The sequence below is a fragment of the Aythya marila genome, assembly GCF_965140915.1.
Source record: "Aythya marila genome assembly, chromosome: 3".
Classification (NCBI taxonomy): Eukaryota; Metazoa; Chordata; class Aves; order Anseriformes; family Anatidae; genus Aythya; species Aythya marila.
Genome location: NC_139044.1, coordinates 72,007,724 through 72,027,164, shown reverse-complemented (window position 1 = coordinate 72,027,164; position 19,441 = coordinate 72,007,724). Strand labels below are relative to the sequence as shown.

The 19,441-nt window shown below is 45.1% G+C and overlaps 2 protein-coding genes across 4 annotated transcripts in view; both read right to left on the bottom strand.

The window, feature by feature from the left end:
• Positions 1 to 77: 77 nt before the first annotated feature.
• Positions 78 to 10,305, bottom strand: MFSD4B (major facilitator superfamily domain containing 4B). 3 transcript variants are annotated; one of them, XM_082757231.1, is made up of 5 exons: positions 10,137 to 10,264; positions 9,885 to 10,053; positions 7,062 to 7,178; positions 4,085 to 5,317; positions 78 to 4,001 (listed from the first exon to the last, which is right to left on the bottom strand). In XM_082757231.1, exons 2-4 carry the CDS (start codon positions 10,048 to 10,050, stop codon positions 4,086 to 4,088), a joined length of 1,515 nt encoding a protein of 504 aa, XP_082613357.1. In that variant the 5' UTR covers positions 10,051 to 10,053; positions 10,137 to 10,264; the 3' UTR covers positions 78 to 4,001; position 4,085. The 3 variants fall into 3 exon arrangements, with proteins under 3 accessions (XP_082613357.1, XP_082613359.1, XP_082613358.1); XM_082757233.1 differs by having other exon boundaries at positions 78 to 5,317; positions 10,137 to 10,305; XM_082757232.1 differs by lacking the exons at positions 9,885 to 10,053; positions 10,137 to 10,264 and adding an exon at positions 9,205 to 9,488 and having other exon boundaries at positions 78 to 5,317.
• A 3,211-nt stretch (positions 10,306 to 13,516) lies between these two features.
• Positions 13,517 to 19,441, bottom strand: part of SLC16A10 (solute carrier family 16 member 10) — a 66,748-nt gene continuing 60,823 nt past the window's right edge. Inside the window, exon 6 of the mRNA XM_082756806.1 lies at positions 13,517 to 18,674. Within this exon, the coding sequence (XP_082612932.1) occupies positions 18,439 to 18,674 (236 nt within the window). The 3' untranslated portion in view covers positions 13,517 to 18,438. The remainder of the gene's footprint in view (positions 18,675 to 19,441) is intronic.

Sequence of the window (19,441 nt, the reverse complement as noted above, 5' to 3'; positions counted from 1 at the left end):
CGAACAGGAAGAGAAACATTTCCAGTTGTTTTCCATTAGTCTAACCAGGAGTACGTTTTAAATTCAGAAGTCCAGAGTAGCTTTTAAAAATAGAACAAAACTTTATTTACATAAAAGGAACCTGAGTGCCTCCTCCAGTTACGAATTTATTACATTCAAGATACGAGTCAGTCCATTAAATTTCACGCGGTACAGTACAATGTAACCCACAACAAGCAGAATAAAACCTTCTCATATAGAACAGAACATACGCAGGTTGCTAGGAGCTTTTATGCAAAGTAATCCAAAAAAAAACACCATGAAGGCACAAAATTTTGCCTGCTCTTGCATTCTAGCACTGTATGGTGGTTTACTGAGTAAAAGTGCAAATGCCAGGACCGAGGCCTTAGTGCCTGCAGTACAGTCCAGCATCTGGGGATGAGTCAGGGATAAATAAAAACATTACGTGCCATTTAACTCTAAGACTTTACCTTTAACACTGGAGGAAACGTGCACATGACCATCTTCAACCCATTCCTGTTTTTATAGACAAAAATACAAATGTTAAGTTCGGATACCTAACCCACTGACCGCGGCTCTCGTCCCCTGCACTAGGATGTTTCTAGCACAAACAAGGCAAGAGGAAGGCCATACAGGTTATACTGTACTAATTTCGGCCCATAACACTTTTAGAAGGTCCTCCACAAAGCTTAAACACTTATTTTACCCTTAACTTAAAAGGCACTGTAAAGAGAGACTCACTTGAACTGTAGGACTACGTATGCCAAGAAGTAATTTATGTTGGAAATTCAAACGTGAAAACCAGTATTAATATTCTAAAACAAGTCTTGAGGAGCACCAAAAATCCAATTAACTAGCAAGAAAGCTGCAGCCTTGAACAACAAGTCTGGAGACCTGCTACGAGCCGGCCTCATCACTGAAAACGCCTTAGAGCTGCTGTAATCTCAAATTGGGTTAAACACTTCATTTTCATTGAAGGGCAGCCCCGCCACTCAAAGCCTTGCATTTAGGGAGTAAGGAGAGCGCGTTCTGCAGGTGTGTGCCATTTCACACCTGAGGCCAGCATTAAGACACTGAGGGCTCCAAGTCCTGGCAGAGACACCTCACAATTTAGAAGTCGTCCAGACAAAGGCTCCTGGGTCTCAGTCCAATGCGATGCTGCTCAAGACCCCGAGGTAAGTGCCCCGTGCCAGCCTGCTGCTGCTGCTGGGTTTTGCCATTCGCTTTCTGTAAAAGGCTGCACTGACCTCAGTGCTCCAGGCTGCTGCTCTGTGCCTTCTGCTCTGCGCTCAGGATTCATAAGGGGAACAGCAGTGATGCTTACTGCGTGACTTCAAGTGCCTTAGGTGGGTGTTGTCAGCCAGGAACTGTTTTTTGGAACAGTATTTTTACATTTGTTGTAATATATATGTACAACTCACATCTCTATATATATAGTACGTAGCCTATATACACACAGATTATATATTTCTCAATGGGGGGGCTTTAATTGCATTTTCTGTTTTCTACCACTTGATTATGCAACATCTGTTAACTATCCCTGAGAATAATCTTACCTGCAGGACATTCCAGTTTGAAACTGCATTCAAAAATGTTCTGTATGAACTGGGGATTATTTAAAAATCTTCCTGGTTTCAGGTGGGTTTCTTACACTTTTTTTTTTTTTCTACTACCATGACTTTTGTAAAATCACTAAAGATTGCCACCACCAGAAGTCCCCACTGCTCCATTTTTAAACTGCTAATTACAGTTACTTCTAATTCAGACAGAAAGACAGCCAAAGGTTTAGTATTTCGGTAAATTTTCCAGCTAGAACATTCATGGGGTCTTGTATCAATTCTGCAAACATAGTTAGGACTCCACATCAAGTCAGCTACAGCAGATGGAGGGCTACTACAGCGGAGCACTGCCACACGCCATTTCTGTAGCCGCTGCTGGGTGCCCTGCACTGAACCCAAAGGATAACCTGTGACCTCCGTGGGGGTGGAAGAAAATCCCCCAAAAGCAGAGTGGAAGCAGTCGCTATTTCTCCTCTCTTCCCCCACCAGCAGTGTACCAGCAGATAACACTCCCTGGGCTCCAAATACAAAGCAGTTATTGCAGAGTGCAGGAGGGAAAAAGAAAGCAAACTTTAAGAAATCTAATCTTAATCTGCACTCGTGTGAATCACTCTCCCTGCCACGCCAGTTATTATTATTACAAGAGACTTACTGACTGAGTAAGGCCATGCAGACTGACTCCTGTTGATCAAACACTGGCACCTGTAGCAAGAACAGGATTTGGGCCTATAATTAAAAGCATTTAGAAAACCTCCAAGCAGCAACGAAAACCCTTGCATAGCAAGTGAAACAAACCAGCGTTTAAAAGTGCAAGTTCATGCATTGCACTGGAAAAGATGCCGCAGAAGTATGCGCACGAGGAAAAGGAAAGAGGAATCTGGCAAATACGCAACAGAACTTAAATACCTATGGCAGCGGGACAGGGATGCCCTTTAACATGGATTTCAGGATTTAAAAAAAAAAAAAAAAAACGTTTTCACTACAAGTAGATTCCTGCTTCTTATCAACTTCTTAGAAGAAAGGAAAAAGCCATTAGGTTCCAGGTCAAACACTCAAAGGACAAGAGAAGGAATAAAATAGACCTAAAAATACACGGAACATCTAAGATTCTGTGCTATTGTACATTTAGAGCTCTTTCTTGTGTTAGGAAATCAAAGTTCTTAGCAAAAAAATGCTAAGAAAAGTGCAATTTTTTCAAAAAACATATTCTGATCATACAGCTTTAAAAAGTACTAACTTACAAATTTTGGTTTTCAAGTAGATAAACCGCAAGAGCGCTGTTTCAGATTTTGCCCTCAGCTGCTGCGCTTCTGTTCTTCAGGGCAGTGCCTGCCCACACAATTCCTCCTGAGGGCTTCCTCCCTCACAGCCACGAATCCACAAACCCAAACTGCTCCTCCAGGAAAAATCTACCTGCAAGTCCCTACCCACAGAAACAAAGGGCGAGTGGCACCGACCCACCTGGTCTGGGGCAAGCGGTGGCACAACACAGCCCGAAGGGATTGTCTCACCAATAATTCCACCTCACTTTCAAATTTGCACTCTTTTTGGTTTTTTTTTTACATATTGCTATGTAAAAGTCTTGGCACGGGGAGCCAGAAAAGTTATTACAACTTCAAAGTAAGCAACTGGCTTAAAATCTCACGGCCCTATGTCAATCCTAATACAGCACTAATGTATCTAATCCAGCACTTATCTTCTTCATAAACTTGATTTCAGGGGTAGTGCAGTAATTAAAACGATAACAACAATCACAAGTACTTTCAGCTTCGATTTGCCGACATCATTTAACTCAAAGCATTTAAATCAGAGCCAAGCCTTCCACTGATCAATATGACCCATTTTGTCCCCCCTTCCCACACGACACTTTTAAATGACCCGAAGTCACAGTTCCTAAAAATTAATCTGGATTTTTTTTCTCATCTCAGTGGCAGAACCAGACAACCATGTAATTTGCCAGCAGGACGACGCCTCTACAGCTGCCAGGCATCACCTGAAATTTAACTCGACTCCCTGGCTCGTTGCACGCAAATTTCAATGCAGTAGAAACACGATTGTCTTTCACCAGGTAAGAAGCTCAGCACCACAGATGGCAGATCTCTCTCCTTTCCGATGGGAACATTTTGTGACCGAGCAGCTCGGAAACGCACCCTGCGCCCACCTCCGAAAAGCTGCGTGGTCCGAGCAGCTCCTTCCCAGCCAGCTCATTTTACAGCATAAATTATTTCCACGCGTGCCTGACATTGAGAAAACATCTCGTGTGTTTTAACATTTTCGGTATAGCCTACAAATTTTATCACGTTACCACATTCACATCCTCGTGGACTTCTGCGCTCCGAGACGCCTCGCTGCGGGCCGAAACTGGAGGAGGAGAAAGGAGCGGACAAACACAGGGATGAAACACGCAGCTCGGCACCACGATGAGGAGATCCTCGAGCCACTCTACAGGAACAGCTACAGCTCAGTTGCGTTTCCATTTAAAAAGGAAAAAAAGAAAAAAAAAAAAAAACACACACAGTTTTTACTTTAATCGTTCTTCTCCCGGTCAGTATTCGTGGTTTTTCTCCCAGGGGAGCTGCCAGCTGGAGCCTCGCCCGAAGCATCGTCTGGATGTGGCTGGAGGGAGATTTTGGCCGGCGAGTCCCCCGGGCCCTTACGGGAGGTGTCTACCACAGAGTTTCTCAGCGTATCGTTCATTTCGATCACCTCGAAGTCTGCTTCGTTCCACTCCCCCGCGTCCTCCTCGTCCTCTTCGTCCTCGTTGAGCCCCGAATTGGAGAGCAGAGCTTTCCGGTCCTCGCTCTCGCTCACCCTCGTTTTGGCCTCGCCCTCCCCGGAGGCTTTGGCCAGCCCGTACATGACGGGGAACAGCAGCACCGTCACGGCGGAGGTGGCCAGGGCCGTGTACATGACCACGGGGACGTGGCTGAAGTGGCCCTGCAGGTACCCCACCGCCGCCGGGATGCACATCTCCCCCAGGGCGGCCCCCACCACGAAGAGGGAGGCCGCCTTGCCCTGGATGACCGTGTACTGCTCGAGCCAGGAGATGCCGCTGGGGAAGATGGTGGCCATGGAGGCGCCGTACACCGCCGTCCCGGCCCAGAGGGAAGCCGCGTGCCGCGCCAGGAAGGCCAAGCAGGAGGCGGCGGCGGCGGAGCCGAGGAGGCTGAGCAGGATCATGGTGCCGGGGTAGAGGCAGGCGGCACAGAAGATCGCCACCCCCCGGCACGCAGCGAACGCGCCCCAGAAGACGGAATTGAGGGCGGCTGCTTCGTTTTCGTTCATCTCGGCGAAGACCTTGGCGTAGGTAAATATGTAGGAGCCGTACGTGACCTCCGCCCCCACGTAGCAGAAGAAGAAGAGGAAGAGGAGCACGATAAGGGCGTAGTGGTGCTTGGCAACCCTGTGCTTCTGCACGGCGGCCTTTGATTTGTCTCGAGCTGAGCCGCTCTTGGAATACAAGATAAAAAAGAAGAAGGACACCACAAGGAGGTAGGTCCCGATGACAACGTAGGACCACAGGAACTCGGCCCCCAGGCGGTGCCGCAGCGCCAGCGGGGCCGAGGCCGTGGGCACGGGTCTCGGGGCAGACTGGTTTCCCTTCTCACCCACGGGCAGGTCGCGGGGCTCCGAGCTCCCCAGTGCCATCTTAGCCAGGATGGGAGCCACGAACGCGCCGATGGCGAAGCTGAAGTGCAAAGCCTGCATGTGCGGCCCGGCCTCCGGCCCCCAGGTGTTCAGCGCTAGCACGTTGCCACCTGCAGATGGGAGAGAGCAGGACGCGGTCACTCCAGCCTCGAACCAGGCACCGGTTCAAAAAGGAAAACAAAATCCTCTGTATGATAAATTCCGTCTGCAATACTGCCCATTTTAGCAAGCACACGGTGCAGAAGTGTAGTTAATGCAATGCTGCACCTTAAGCTCAATGCCCGGCTGCAATTTCAGAGGGTATTCACTTCTTTGTTTGTTTGTTTGGTTTTGTTTTTTGTTTTTCCCCAAAATAGCCAGTCTAACTGCTTCTCATCTTTGTAAGTTTTAAAAGCAACAACGCACAGTGCCAGGAATCAAAGGTCTCATTACACATCCCAGGAAACCCCAAGCACCGCTCGCACCTCACGAGCAGGGACTACCCCACCTGCGTTCAAATGGTTAGCTGTGGCTCCAGAAGCACGAAGGTTTACAAAAATGTTGCTGCAGAGGTCAAACTGCAGCACCCTTGGATCAAAAATAATGCTAGAAAATCAGATCTGAGAGAGATTTTTAAATACCCTGCAAGAAGAACACAGGAGAAGGAGGGCAGCAATCAAATTCCTGTGCTGCAGTACAGCAGCCCCGGTCACTCACCACTAATACTCTTCCAAATTAATTAAGCTGTGCCCTGCTGCCTCGTTTAGTTTCTCCTGCCACCCCTGCCCAGGCTGGGAGGCTGCCCTGTCTCAGAGGCCTGGCTGTCAAGCAGCTCCTACTGAGGAAATTTTTACCTTAAGGCCACAGCACTGTGCCATATGGAGAAATCTGAATCCAGGGGCCAAGTGCAAGGATCCTAGCACAACAAATACAGCTCTTTTTTCTCTCCTGGATCCTGTGACAGGCTGCCTTCAATGCCAACAGAGAGCAGCCCTGCAGAGGGGGATTTGGGGGTGCTGCTGGACAGAAGGCTCGGCGTGAGCCAGCAGCGTGTGCTTGCAGCCCAGAAAACCAACCTGCATCACCAGGGGTGAGGCCTTTTCACATGGGCAGATGATGACAGGGCAAGGGGTAATGGCTTTAAACTAAAAGAAGGGAGATTGAGATCAGATGTTAGGAGGAAATTCTTCACCCAGAGGGTGGTGAGGCCCTGGCACAGGCCGCCCAGAGAAGCTGTGGGTGCCCCATCCCTGGAGGTGCTCAAGGCCAGGCTGGATGGGGCTTTGGGCAGCCTGGGCTGGGGGGAGGTGTCCCTGCCATGGCAGGGGGTGGAATGAGGTGAGCTGAGGTCCCTTCCAGCCTGAGCTGCTCTATGACTCTGAAGCTGGCACGCTGCTGGCATCACCTCCTCTTGCAGCCGCGCCACCACTTGTGCAGGCACTCCAGCTCTCTCCACCACTGGCACATTTTGGTTGTTTTCTGATCCTCATCTGCAACTAGCACTAATGACCAGCAACCCTCCTAGCTTCCTGTAGGTGAGTACATTCAAAGAAAAACACCATTTAAGGGGCACATGGCACTTTCTTTAAGCCCCTAATTGCCCACTGTAATGCACATTGATCGTCCCCAGGCAGCAGGAGACACCCATCTCCCCAGATCTGCTAGAGACACCAACACCAAACGAGTCTGTTACAGGGACACCAACACTGAAGCCTCAGGAGCAGAATAATCCAGCAGGAATCCTGGCCAGATAAAACAGCTCCCTTCTTCTAATCTCAGATGTGTCAAAGGAAGTACGTCAAGCTCATGAAAACTGTCAGCTGTGAGTTCCCAATCAGTTCAGTGAAGGAACTACTGCTCCGAGGGGTCACTTACCTGTGTCTAGGACTCCCATGGAAGCTCCAATGACTGACATCAGGACGGTCAGCAGCAGGGATTTCTTACACCAGGGTATGCCATAAAGGCCGACCGTCGTTCCAAGCATGGATAGGGCTGGAGGGGTTAACAAACAGAACAAAACAAACAAATAAATGCTGCAGTTATTAGATTTGGCCCCACTTAAAAGTCGCTGAGCTCGTAAAATCCCATAAAGCGATTCCCTTCAGCCAGTAAGTGCCCTCCCTACAGAAATGCTGACTTTCATTTTTATTTTGCTCTCGCATAAGCAATGTTTTAAGATGTAGACGTACAACATGTCTCATCACAAATTTAGCAACAATTCTTGGACTGCATTAGTGTTGCTACTACTAGCTCATGTGCCGTTTTGAAAAATATCTTACAGCTGACGGAATTTATTTTTATTGAAGTTTGGGGGGACCTTCAGCAGTTAAATTGTGTGCTGATGGTCACCATTGTAGGAAAATATTCTGCAATGAATGCCTTGAGTACACAGTATTAGGCTTAGATAACTTCATCGTTGGTGTGGCAGATACTTGAGGATCAATGATGACAGATGCAACTAACAACTCAGGTTAATTCCAACATGGAACAAAAAAACATAGAAGAAAAAATCCAGAACCCTAGTGAAACACCTGAAATTCACGCTTCAAAGAAATCTGACAGGCTACTGATCTGCACAGGGGGAAAGATGAAGATGGGGAGTACCGAGGACAGCTTCCCTGCTGCCTCGCTGAGAGCTGAAAAGCAGCTTCTTGACAAATCCTCAGCTGCCCACTTCAGAGCTTCCCCTGAAGACTGGTGCTTAAAAGCCTCCTCGACAGCCTGTGTACTCAAAACCTGCACAGCAGCAGAGTTTCACCAGCTGACGGCTGGGAGGTGTAACTACAGGAGCCAGCAGTCTCTCAGAGGCAGCCCTCCGATGCTGGAAACACGAGGCGGTTCAGTAGCTCAGGCTGGGTTTTTGCCATGCTATCAAATCAGGAGGAATCCAGAGATGAAATGGATTTTCCAAGCATTACTCGCAAACACCTACCCCACGATACGTCAGGAAAACAAGCAAATACTAAACTGCTTCAAGCTAATGCTGACTTCCACAGGTGTATTATTTCCATGATGAGATGAGAGGCAACGTCTCAGATGTCAGACATACACACCTCTGACCCCGCTGGATATAAAAAGATCAGGAAGTTAAAGGGAAGCCACTTTACGAGTGCTCCAGAGCAGAGGAATAACGATCAGGGAGGAGAACAAATAAAGCTGAACAACATCTCAGAGCAAGGGCAAATAAGACAAACCAATGCAGTGAGGGGAAAACAGGAAAAGACACAGATGCTACATGACGTGACTGCTCATGCCAGCCAGAGGCAGGCATACAGGGACATGAAAAGACTTGGTTCAAACACTACCGATGGAAAATGGAGCTTCTCATGTTCTCCAACCCAACCTGGCGATTAAAGAGCTGCCCTCGAGGGACGCAGAGTTCTGCTTGAATCTCCCCAGGTGAAGGGTTTTGTTGTTTCTTTCTTTCTTTCTTTCTTTGCCCATGGGTTGGAGCTGGATGGGCTTTAAGGTCCCTTCCAACCCAAGCCATTCTGTGATAACATCTGGAAGGGAGAAGGAGAAGGAGGAGCCCCAGCAGCTGCTCTGAGAGCCCCTGCCCGAGCAAGAGGGTAATGGGACTCGGGAGGGAGCATCAGCCTTCTGGATTGAACGCAGCCCTGGCAGCCGAGCAGCCCAACTCCATCAGAACAAGGCCCTAACACTGGAGAAAGTTTTGATGTGCCCAGGAAACATTAAGATCATAAACTGCTGTTCCTACAGACCTTAAATGTTTGCATAGACAGGGAGAAACCAAGCAGCAAGCTCCCAGAATCACAGATGGCATACCAAGTTTTCCACTTTAAATAAGCTCTAATTTGATTAAGGTCCTCCAGCCAAAATCTCAATATTTTTATCTGGGATGTGAAGATGAACACTTCAGCTGAGCTCTAACAGAGGCAAGAGTTTTACACAGCTTTCCCTGCAGAACTGTGCCTCAAAACACCACCACAGCCGATTCCAGCTGCGCGCACATAAAAAGCACAGAATCACCGAATATCCCCAGCTGGAAGGGACCCACAGCGATCATCGCGTCCAACTCCTGGCACCACACAGGACCACCCAAAACTTCAGACCAGGTGACTAAGCACACAGCCCAAACGCTTTTTAAACTCAGAGAGGCTTGGTGCTGGCACTGCGTCCCTGGGGAGCCTGCTCCGGTGTGCGACCACCCTCTCGGTGAAGAACCTCGTCCTGATGCCCAGCCTGAAAACCGAGGCGGTTCCACCTGTTTCTTTTATATATCTCATACGGTGACACTACACAAGGCTCTGTGTTGCAGGAGGGTCTATACCAAGGATGTTATTTGATAGAAAGGGGCATAGTTTATACTTTTGTCACGGAAAGCAAAGGCGCCTTTTGGTCAACCCCAAGTTTCTGCTGGCCCTATAACACCTCCGGCCACCAGCACGCCCAAACCCACAGCAGCAGCAGCAGCAACACCTGGGCACGTACAGCACCCGAAAACAAACCCAGGGGAATATTTTAACGCGTGACGGGGCTTGGCGAGGCAGGGCGCTGTGTGGGGGGCCAGCCGGATCCCCGTTTCTCAGCGCTGTGGCATCAAGGGGACAGGTTCCCCATGTGCTCTACATGAACCAGCGGGCAGTGACGGGTGGGCTGGGGGCCCCTCAGCAGCGAGGGGCGGCTGGAGGCCGAGCTCAGCGCCCCGAGGTCTCCCCACACCCCCGGGGGTCTCACCCAGCAGCAGGTGCGCGTTGAGGCAGTCGAAGAGCACCCCGCCGAGCACCGAGCCGCCCAGGTAGCCGAGGGAGCGGCCCACGAAGACGAAGTAGATGTCGGACACGTTCCTGCGCACGTTCTGGGCCAGGTTCTGGAAGGTGGGCCCCAGCACCGCGATGCTCATCCCCTGAAACACAGCGCCCGGCGTCACGGACACGGACCCGGACCCGGTGTCCCCTGCCCCGCTCCCGCTGCCCGCTGCCCGCTCACCAGCCCCAGGAAGGCAGCGCACAGCGCCCCGGAGATGCACCACCGCAGCGCCGCTCCCTCCCGGCCGCCGGCTGCCGGCACCTCAGCGAGCTCCGGGCCCGCAGCCGAGCCCGGCCCGGCGGCGAAGCGGACATGGGCACGGCCATGGGCATGGGCACGGCCATGGGCATGGCCATGGGCACGGGCAGGCTGCGGCCGCTCCGCGCCGCCCATCGCCGCCGCGGCCCCGCCGCACCGCGGGCAGCGCCCAGCGGAACCGCCCCGCAACGCAGCGCAGCGCAAGGCGCGGCACGGCACGGCCCGCCCCGCCGAAAATGGCGGCCGAGGCTGAGGGGGAAGGGGGATGCTGAGGGGGCTCGGGGTGCTCAGCACAGGGCAGAGCAGGCCGAGGGGAGGCCTCATGGCGGCCTGCAGCTCCCTCACCAGGAGAGCGGAGGGGCAGGCGCTGAGCTCTGCTCTCTGGGGACAGCGACAGGACCCGAGGGAACGGCATGGAGCTGGGACAGGGGAGGGTCAGGCTGGGGGTTAGGGAAAGGGTCTGCACCCAGAGGGTGCTCAGGCACTGGGACAGGCTCCCCAGGGCAGTTTGGACAGCGCTCTCAGACACATGGGCTGGTTTTTGGGTGGTCCTGAGTGGAGCCAGGAGCTGGATCAAACACCTAACCTGAAGCAGCTGGGGGTGGCAGAGGCACTCTTCCCATTGTGTCCTGCCTCTGTTAAGACATAAAGCTTTTAAATTTTAAACAAGTTTCCCAGTGGGCAACTTGTTTCTGTCCGCCAGTTTTTCAGACAGTTTTTCAGCTGAGGTGATTTCACAACTTAACTCCAACCACATGTATGGCAGCATCCTATAGCGGCTACAGGTTATCTCTCTGCTATATCTATATCTAGTGCCCGAGAAAAACACAGCCTTTTCCAAGAATACTGTGTAGCACAATCTACTTGTAGTTTATCTGCAATCAACCACCTGCAGCCCCTGGCAATTTTATTTTATTTTTTTTTAACTGCTATTACTGAGCTTACACAATCCAAGTAGTTACAGTCTTATGCGGTACCACTTCAATTATATCCAGGAGACAATTAAGAGTGCCCTTATGAAACCATGAGTACCCCTTTCTCATCCTGGAGCCTTTATGATCTTCCAGGAAAACCCCTACTTTTTGTTGCCAGTTGCTCAGAATTGGTTGGACTTTACCTGTGTCTCAGGGTCAACAGCAACCAAAGGTCCCCTTGGTGTTTATCGGGAGATTTAAAATCCCTTTCTCGGGGAGTTCATCTGTGTGCCTGCTTTTAAATTTCACATACACATCCCTTTCAGTCACACACCTCCTAACGAGGTGTGGTAGTCAAAGAGCACCTTACTTGCACCATTCTACTTTATTTTATGTAAAACTTGCATTTTTCCTGTGATCAAAAACACTTCAATAAAACTATATTAAATTTCCAAATAGTTTAACCAAAAAAAAAAAATAGAAGTAATTCTTTAGGAACCTCTGTTATAAGATAAAGATACAAAATTGTTTGGTCTCCCTCTTCTGGGCAAACAAAAGTAACATTTAAGAGCAGACCTTTCAAAGGCCTTAAAGCACTTTCTTGCTGATAAAAGGTGACTCCTGCACTTGCCCAGCGGTCTGTTTGTGTGCTTCTCAGTGCAAAAGCAATTGAGAAACTAAGCCAAGCTTTAATGATCATTCTCATTATATCTGGGTGGTATGAGCATGCACTGAACACAGCAGATGATTTTTTTTAAAGTCTCTTTTTTATTTTTTGGGCTGACCTTCTCTAAAATTGATGTGACTTGCTCTCCCTGTGTTTCTTTGTATGCCCTGAGTCAGACACAAAACAGTTGCCTTTTTTTTTTTTTAATCCGCGTTAACATATAACTGAAACCAGACTCTTAAGACAACTCAGCATGAAAGGTCTCCTTGTCTTCTATGTTGAATGTGTCGTGTCATGCTCATAAAGCTTGCCAAGATGCACATACGTGTAGGGTCTCCTTCTAGCTTAAATTAAAACACTCTTGTATAAATCTTTGCTACTTGTCAGGAGTAGCTCACAGGCTTTTCAGATGTTTCTTCATTTCTGTTCAGCACGGAGGTGCTACTCTCTCTGAAAGGCTTTAAGGATTTGCCTCTCAGAGTAGGTGTTATTTTTAAGCCCCACAAACAACACCCCAAAAGATAATTCCGGGTTCGATGTGTCTGTTTTAGTTCCTCTAGCTGTTCAGGACAGAAATGTCCCGCATGTAACAGCCACTGTATGCAGATCTTGGCAACCCAATGCCGTTTCTCCTGGCACTGGTTGTTAGCATGTTGCAGGCACAGCTCCAGCACAATAACCTGAAGGAGTGGATGCATGCATATCTTAAAAAAATAATAATAATCTAGCTATGAGAAATAACCATGCAACATTTAAGTCTGGTTGCTCAAAGCCACGTTAATATTGTTGCAACCAGTGCAAAGTTCCTACGCTGCTGAACCTCCGTTCATAGGCCCACAGGTAGAGCACTCCACATGAAAAATGTACCGAAATATTTGTAATGTATCCCATAAGGAGACCTCCCCAAAGAAACCTATTTGCCTTTTTTCGAGCTTACAAAGATGTTTTGTACCGTAAGGGCGTACAAACGGCAACAACACTCGTGCTCTTATCAGAAGACATCTTTTTCAAATTTTAGTTAGAAATACAAGTAGCCCAGAGGCTAAGCCAGAACAAATAGGAACATCTCTCCCGTATCATTCGGGGGGAGACGCTGTTTATGTTTGGTAAAGAAAAGGAAATACTTGGCCCTGCTACCAAGGAAAAGTGAATGAACCTCTGGGATTTACTGAGGCTGTCGATGAGGAAATGCTTCGTACTGCCAAGGTAAGTCGAGGTGAAACTGGTGCTGGGCCAGCAAGTAATCAGAGGTTCGCTCAATTACACTCGCACTTCATGTAGCAAAACACACAGAGTTCTTTAAAACACCACTGGAGTTTGCTCTACCAGTTTCCCCACCCTTCCTCGATTTTCCTTCTGCCTTTTGTGAAGGCAACTGCTCTGTGTGTTTGACATTAAACCCCAGAATGTAAAATACAGTACATAGACTTTTTAGAAGCAGGTAATGCTGGAAAGCCAGTAGTTCAGGTTTATAAACCACAGCTCTTAAATTGGGTAGTCAGTGCAATTAGAAAGAAATGGGTTGCACAATATATTAATTTAGGGGCAAATGCGATGGAGACTTTCCAATTGGAATAAATGGTAACAAAAGCTGCAAGGGCTTTTTATACATAAGTCTGCACCTGAGATTCAATATCAGAATATAACACAAAATTACTCCAAAAAAGCTTTTCAGGAGAACCAGACTAAAAATGATAGACACAGTAACAAACGGGACACTTAAGAACTATCATCTTTATTCTGAATAATTTGAGATTGATCGCAATTACTTTAGCACCATGAAAGACATTAGACACTTTTTTTTTGTTTTCTTTTCAAACCTTTCTAAGAAAGCAGAATTTTAAAGAATGGAGTTAAGGCTAGCAAAATGTGTATCCTTTATATCAAAAACAACATACAAAATATGACATCTATAAAGATACTTAAACATGTCAGTGTTATCAGTATTAGCACATGTTTTAGTATAAAATCACTCTAAGCATACATGGTTCTGAGACATTTAAAACGCTGACACCATCCAGAAAAGACTAAGGCATACCGAAAATATGCCGGTTAACGTTCCCAGAAGCCCACTCTGGAATTGCAAGGGCGCTATGCTTGTCAGCAGCGAAACGGGCAAGGGAAATTATTTTCTCAGCTGTCTCCCACGTTCCAGTGCTCCTGTCGTTAAATGCAGGATGGTTGCGTATGCCCTGGCCAAAACGTGTTGTGTTTATGTGTACGTACAGGCACGCAGATGCACTCGTTGTCAGGGGGCCAGATCTGACAGAAGCGTTGTGGTGTCCGAAATCTGCTTCTGTACCACCCCCGTGGTGGAGCCCCAGCCTGCCCGAGCTGCTCCAGCTGACCCCCAGGGATGATCCTAAGGATAGGGGTGTTCCTTCGCGTCCTCAGACACCTCCTTCAGGGCTGCAAGGAAGCATCTCCTGCCCCTCCGGCACGCGCTTTCCGATGCAAGTAACTGAGCAGGGCATTTCTGCTTTGAAATGGTAGTGTCCGTATTTTATACACGAAGCACTCGTCTGGTATGTGTGAAAACTGCCCTTGCGTCCTTCTGAGTTGACTTGGCCTCATCCTTCACTTCACAGAAACTTGCCTGATCTATCAGGCTATGGCTACGCTAAGGTTTAATGCAGGGAAGAGGTCTGAGAACAGGGAGGCTGAAAAAGTGTGGCCCACACGCAACATGATGGGCATCGACTGAAAATCCAGTGTCTCCAAAGGGAATTTAGGAATGTTTATGACCAAAGTATGAGGAGCCAAAGGAGAAAAATGTCAACTAATTACCTCACCTGATAGCAAATGAACCCCTACAGCTGGACCAGAGAACTCGTGGCTATGTCATCTTTGACTTCACAGTTTAGGGAGGTCCATGAGTAGTCATTGGAGGAAAAGTTCGAAGAATTTTGAAATGTTAAAAAGGGTCTGGTTAAAAAAAAAAAATCTATATAAGAGTACATTCATTCGAAATGAATGAGTACGTTTGATTGGTACTTCAACAGTCTTCAAATATGTAGCCAGAATAAATCCAACAATACTTTTTATAAATTATGCCTTGTGTATTGTTGCATAGCATACATGTAGATGTCAGTCTCTCATAAAACCAACCCCTGGCTCAAAATTAGTGTTGGTTTCAAGACCTGGAGCATTAAGTTACGGCAGAGTAGAGCTAGAAATTTCAGCACACTAACATCTTAAATGAACTTCTTTCTACCCATTTTTTATTGAAGCCTCCCCTGAAAATATTTTATGGTTAAAAGGAGGAAGATGATTCTGTTTATAGGATGGGGGAGCAATGTATACAAAACTATGAACTATTCTTAAGAGAAGGATACATCTGAAGCTTTGAATGATTTAAGGGTTTCTTTCGAACTGAAGTAGTATCTTGAGCTTAGAATCTATCCTGAAAATGATTAAATCTGACATAAATCGGGTCATCAAAACATGAGTTTGACAAGTTTTTTATGACCAGGTTTTCACACCTAATTAAGTTTCATTACAAAAATCAATTTACATTTACTCAAAATTGACAATTCGGTGCCTTTCCACTTTTCAGAGTAACAAACATTTCTACATCACGCTGTCATTTTTTCTTAAGTGTACTAAATAGATGCTATTTGTGTTGTGTTTTTTAAATTATTTTTTACTTTTTTTTTTTTTTTGAAAGGGGAGACAGGCTCATTTTTAAAACCTCAGGAGACACAGAATGCTATATATCTTTATACAAGTTTCTCAATGTTTAATTAGCCTCACTGCTAACAATCTGAACTTTATTTTAACTGCATCTTTCCTTATAGGACACAGTCCCCGTGCTTGTGTCCAATACAGACCTTTTTCTGTTGGACATCTCCCCGATAGATTTAAACTAGCAGTAAAGAAGCTAACAGAATTCTCATGCATTAACCTTTTTTTATGAACTTTTATGAAATTTCACATTTTTCTGAGGCCCTTCCAATTTCAGCATTGTTGTAAAACAAGCACTAGCATCAGAAATGGCTTCATTACTCCAGCATCATCACACCAACATAACTCCATTAACCCTAACTCTGCATCCCTCTCCCCTGACACCCCAAGTTCACTAGCTGCTTTTAAACACCGTAGTAGTCACACTTAAATGATTATTCACTGTGTCCTTTCCCTGGAGTCTTTTTTTTTTTTAATGCTGTTCATATTTATGAAAATTATTTTACATTTTCAGTTACTCAGATATGAGCGTTTGGATTTTTATTTACAGGCATGTCCTTAAAGAGTCTGGCAATAATTAATCCATATTAATGTTATGCTGTTTCTATATTGTTTATAAAACTTAACAGCAATTACTTTATGTTCTCTCCCAGACATTTTACATAGATACTACTGAGCACCAAGTCAGGAAGATGCCATAACTATGTCAAGATGTCTTGTCAAAATAATTTAAAATTGCATTAGTGCTAAAAAGCAGCCTTAGTTTTGGTTTAAAACCCACAAAGCTAAACATGTGAAATTTAAGACCTGTGATGAATAATTTTTCATAAAGCAATAGGAAACAAGAGACTTTTATCAACATCTTAATCACCATTTTTTGCATCGCCCACATAGAAGATAATACTGAATAAAACGTTCTGCAGAAATACCCAGACAAGAACAGCATAGGCTGTTGTTATCATTTCTGTAATGAAGGCAGCACTTTGTAGTTTCTTTAATTAACAATACTATTAACATTTAGTGACATTTTTAGAAGTACATAGGACATGCAGAAGCAGCACAAGTCCCAGCAAACCTGAAGGGACCTCTGTTTAAGGACTGTTTTTTTTCCTACCTCCACATACCTCATTAACATTTTAAAATCCAGTTCCCTTCAGCCTTACTCACGTGAGACAGGGATTGAAATTCTACAGTAAAAACAAGGTATCAGCTCTGGTCTGCAAAAATTAGGATGCTCTGCATGATTATATTTAAAGGACTTTGCGTTTTGATAGATGTAAACACTCAGTAATGATACTGCTAACAGAATGTTTCGTATCCCACAAACGTACACGGGCTTTCTGAGCAGTTTCCTACAACGCTGGAAAAAGGGAAAAACAACAGAAATGGAAGGGATATTAAATGTTATAATTTTGAAACACTATCCCCCTGCGTAAAGAACAGGCATTGTCATTGATTAAGAAAATGCATTTAAATGTGCATTTAGTCTTCAAGATCACATTTAGTTTACTCTGCTATGGCACTTCTGAAGACGATGAAAATGGTCGGTGTTAAATGGACTTGAAGCAAAGAATATTTCAGTATTCCCACTGCGTTGCTGATCCATATCCACAAATAAACAATGGAACAACTTGGAAGTGTTTTATCTTAAACTGATGTTTTCATCTCAAAGTATCGTGCTTTCAAATATTTTTTCAGAGAAAGAGGTGTTCAGAAGTACACACTTGACAAATAATACATAATACCTAAGAATACAGAAGTAGTAGGGACATATTTTAGGATGGTAAGCAACAGATAGGACACGCAAAGACATTTCTTTACATTTGAATAAAATACAGAGCTGTATCCTACACACAACTGAACACAGCTGTAAAGACCCATAATAAAGCTGCATGTTCACTCAGTGCAAAAATCTTTAATTGTTGAATGTTGTTTTAATAGCTCATGTATATTTCCACATGTTAAAAACAACTTCATATTATTGCACTTAAGATGTATTCTTTAAAGCTGTCTGGTTTTTAAGAATAAAAAAAAAATAAAAACCTAAAAGGTACAATAGAATAATTTGAAATTTAGACTAATTCACAATACTGCTCCAAAGTACTGCTGTCAGTACAATTTCAGAACTATCAGGTATTCTGAGGTTTAGCGGAAAATAGATATATGTACACATACAATAGTATTGCATTAACAAAAAAAAAAAAAAAAAAAAAAGGTTTCAATGATCTATCATTCAGCAGCTTTACTTTTAAATGTGTTTGCATTCTGAGCTCAGTTTGTGCATATTCAAAACCTATTCCCATATGAAATTTCATCCTTGATGTTCTTTGTTGAGGCTACTGTGAAAAATAGGAATCAATGCAAAAAACAGGTGAATGATTAAACTGAGCCAGCTGAGGTTTTTAGAGAAAATAAAACAGATGTTTAATAATTTAGCCTTGTAATGCAAAATGATTTCAGAAAGAGCTAAGGGAATCTAGAAGATGCATATTCATGTCCATGATATAGAATTATGAAAGACTGTAAAACAGCATGAGAAACTTCACAGATTAAGTCAGTTTTAAGAGCTACTACATATTCCAGTATAAAACACCCATGGGTGTGCCTGCATTGAGTGGACCATAAAAGTTACTGAATAATCCTGGGTCAGTGAACCAAAAACAGCTTCCACACTTCCAGAAATACATTCTGATGAATTAGAAAAATATTCTCTTCACACACAGAATCACTACGCATGTACACACTAACGCTACAAAACTTCAAATACCTTGAAAATGTGGCTTGAAATCAAACTCAACGACTCATCAAAAGAAGTCCAATGGTATAAAAGATTCTTAGAGCAGTTTTGCAATTTGAGCAATAGTTCAGAAGTCCTTTAGTATCATATAGTATCTTCAGCCAAAAAGTAGAAACATAGCTTTGGTAGAATAAAGTTATGCTGGTACAGGAAAAGAAAGCATCAAAAACCTGATTCCATTTCTTTGACTGTTTTTTCTGCAGCATCTGACACCAAAGTGCTTTCATTTTCCAGCATTTTCTCAGTAGTTTCTCCGTCAACAGTTTTTGCTCTTTCTTTTAACTTCTGCCGTTCGTGGACCCAGGGGATGATACATAAAATAGCTCCACCGATAAGTGGGGGGACTCCAGCCAGGTAGAATGCTACATCATAGGTACCTAGGTGATCACGAAGAAGACCTGCAAAGGCAGAGAATTACCACCAAAAAATGCTGGGGCCTTCGGAATACACAAAAATCGTGTCTCGTCGTTGGGTTCAGACATGTGAGGGTTGGCACAGATTATCATCATCACTATCCTGACTACCTGAAGGCCAAATATGGACGTAATGTTTGTAGAAAGGTATTTCAGAACTGATTCAAAGACTTCATGTAAAGAAGAATTCATAATGTAATCATTCAACTACTTAATTACCATCCACTGTTAAAAAACGTGTGTCATATTTCCTATTTGACAGTTATGCATTTCACCTTCTCCAACATTTTAGTCTTCTAATAATCTTTGAGAAATTCTCCCCTCTTTTACTAACAGTTGCCTTTGATCAAGTTGCCTCAATCTTGTTTTAGATACGCTGTACATATTGCATTCCTGGCAGCCTCTTATTTAAAAAGAAAAGTGTGGTTTTCAGCAATTCACTTGAATCGCCCTTTCTCAAAACTCCTTCTATCAGTTAAATTCTATTTAAGTATTAATAGCTGAGATAGTATATACAGATCAGAAATGACCTAATCTATCCTGTTACAGCTTAATAATTCTGCTCTTTATAATGCTGCATAGGTCAGCTATGTCTTACTAAGAATCTGTCAGTAGCCCTCCAACACCTTAGAGTAAATTGCAACCAGAAATCACTGATGGTAAATACTGTAGCTAAAAGTCATTCTCACCTCACAAAGAACTCCCAGTTTTCATCTTAAAAACTTGTATTTTGTCAAGCAGACTTCCCTTAA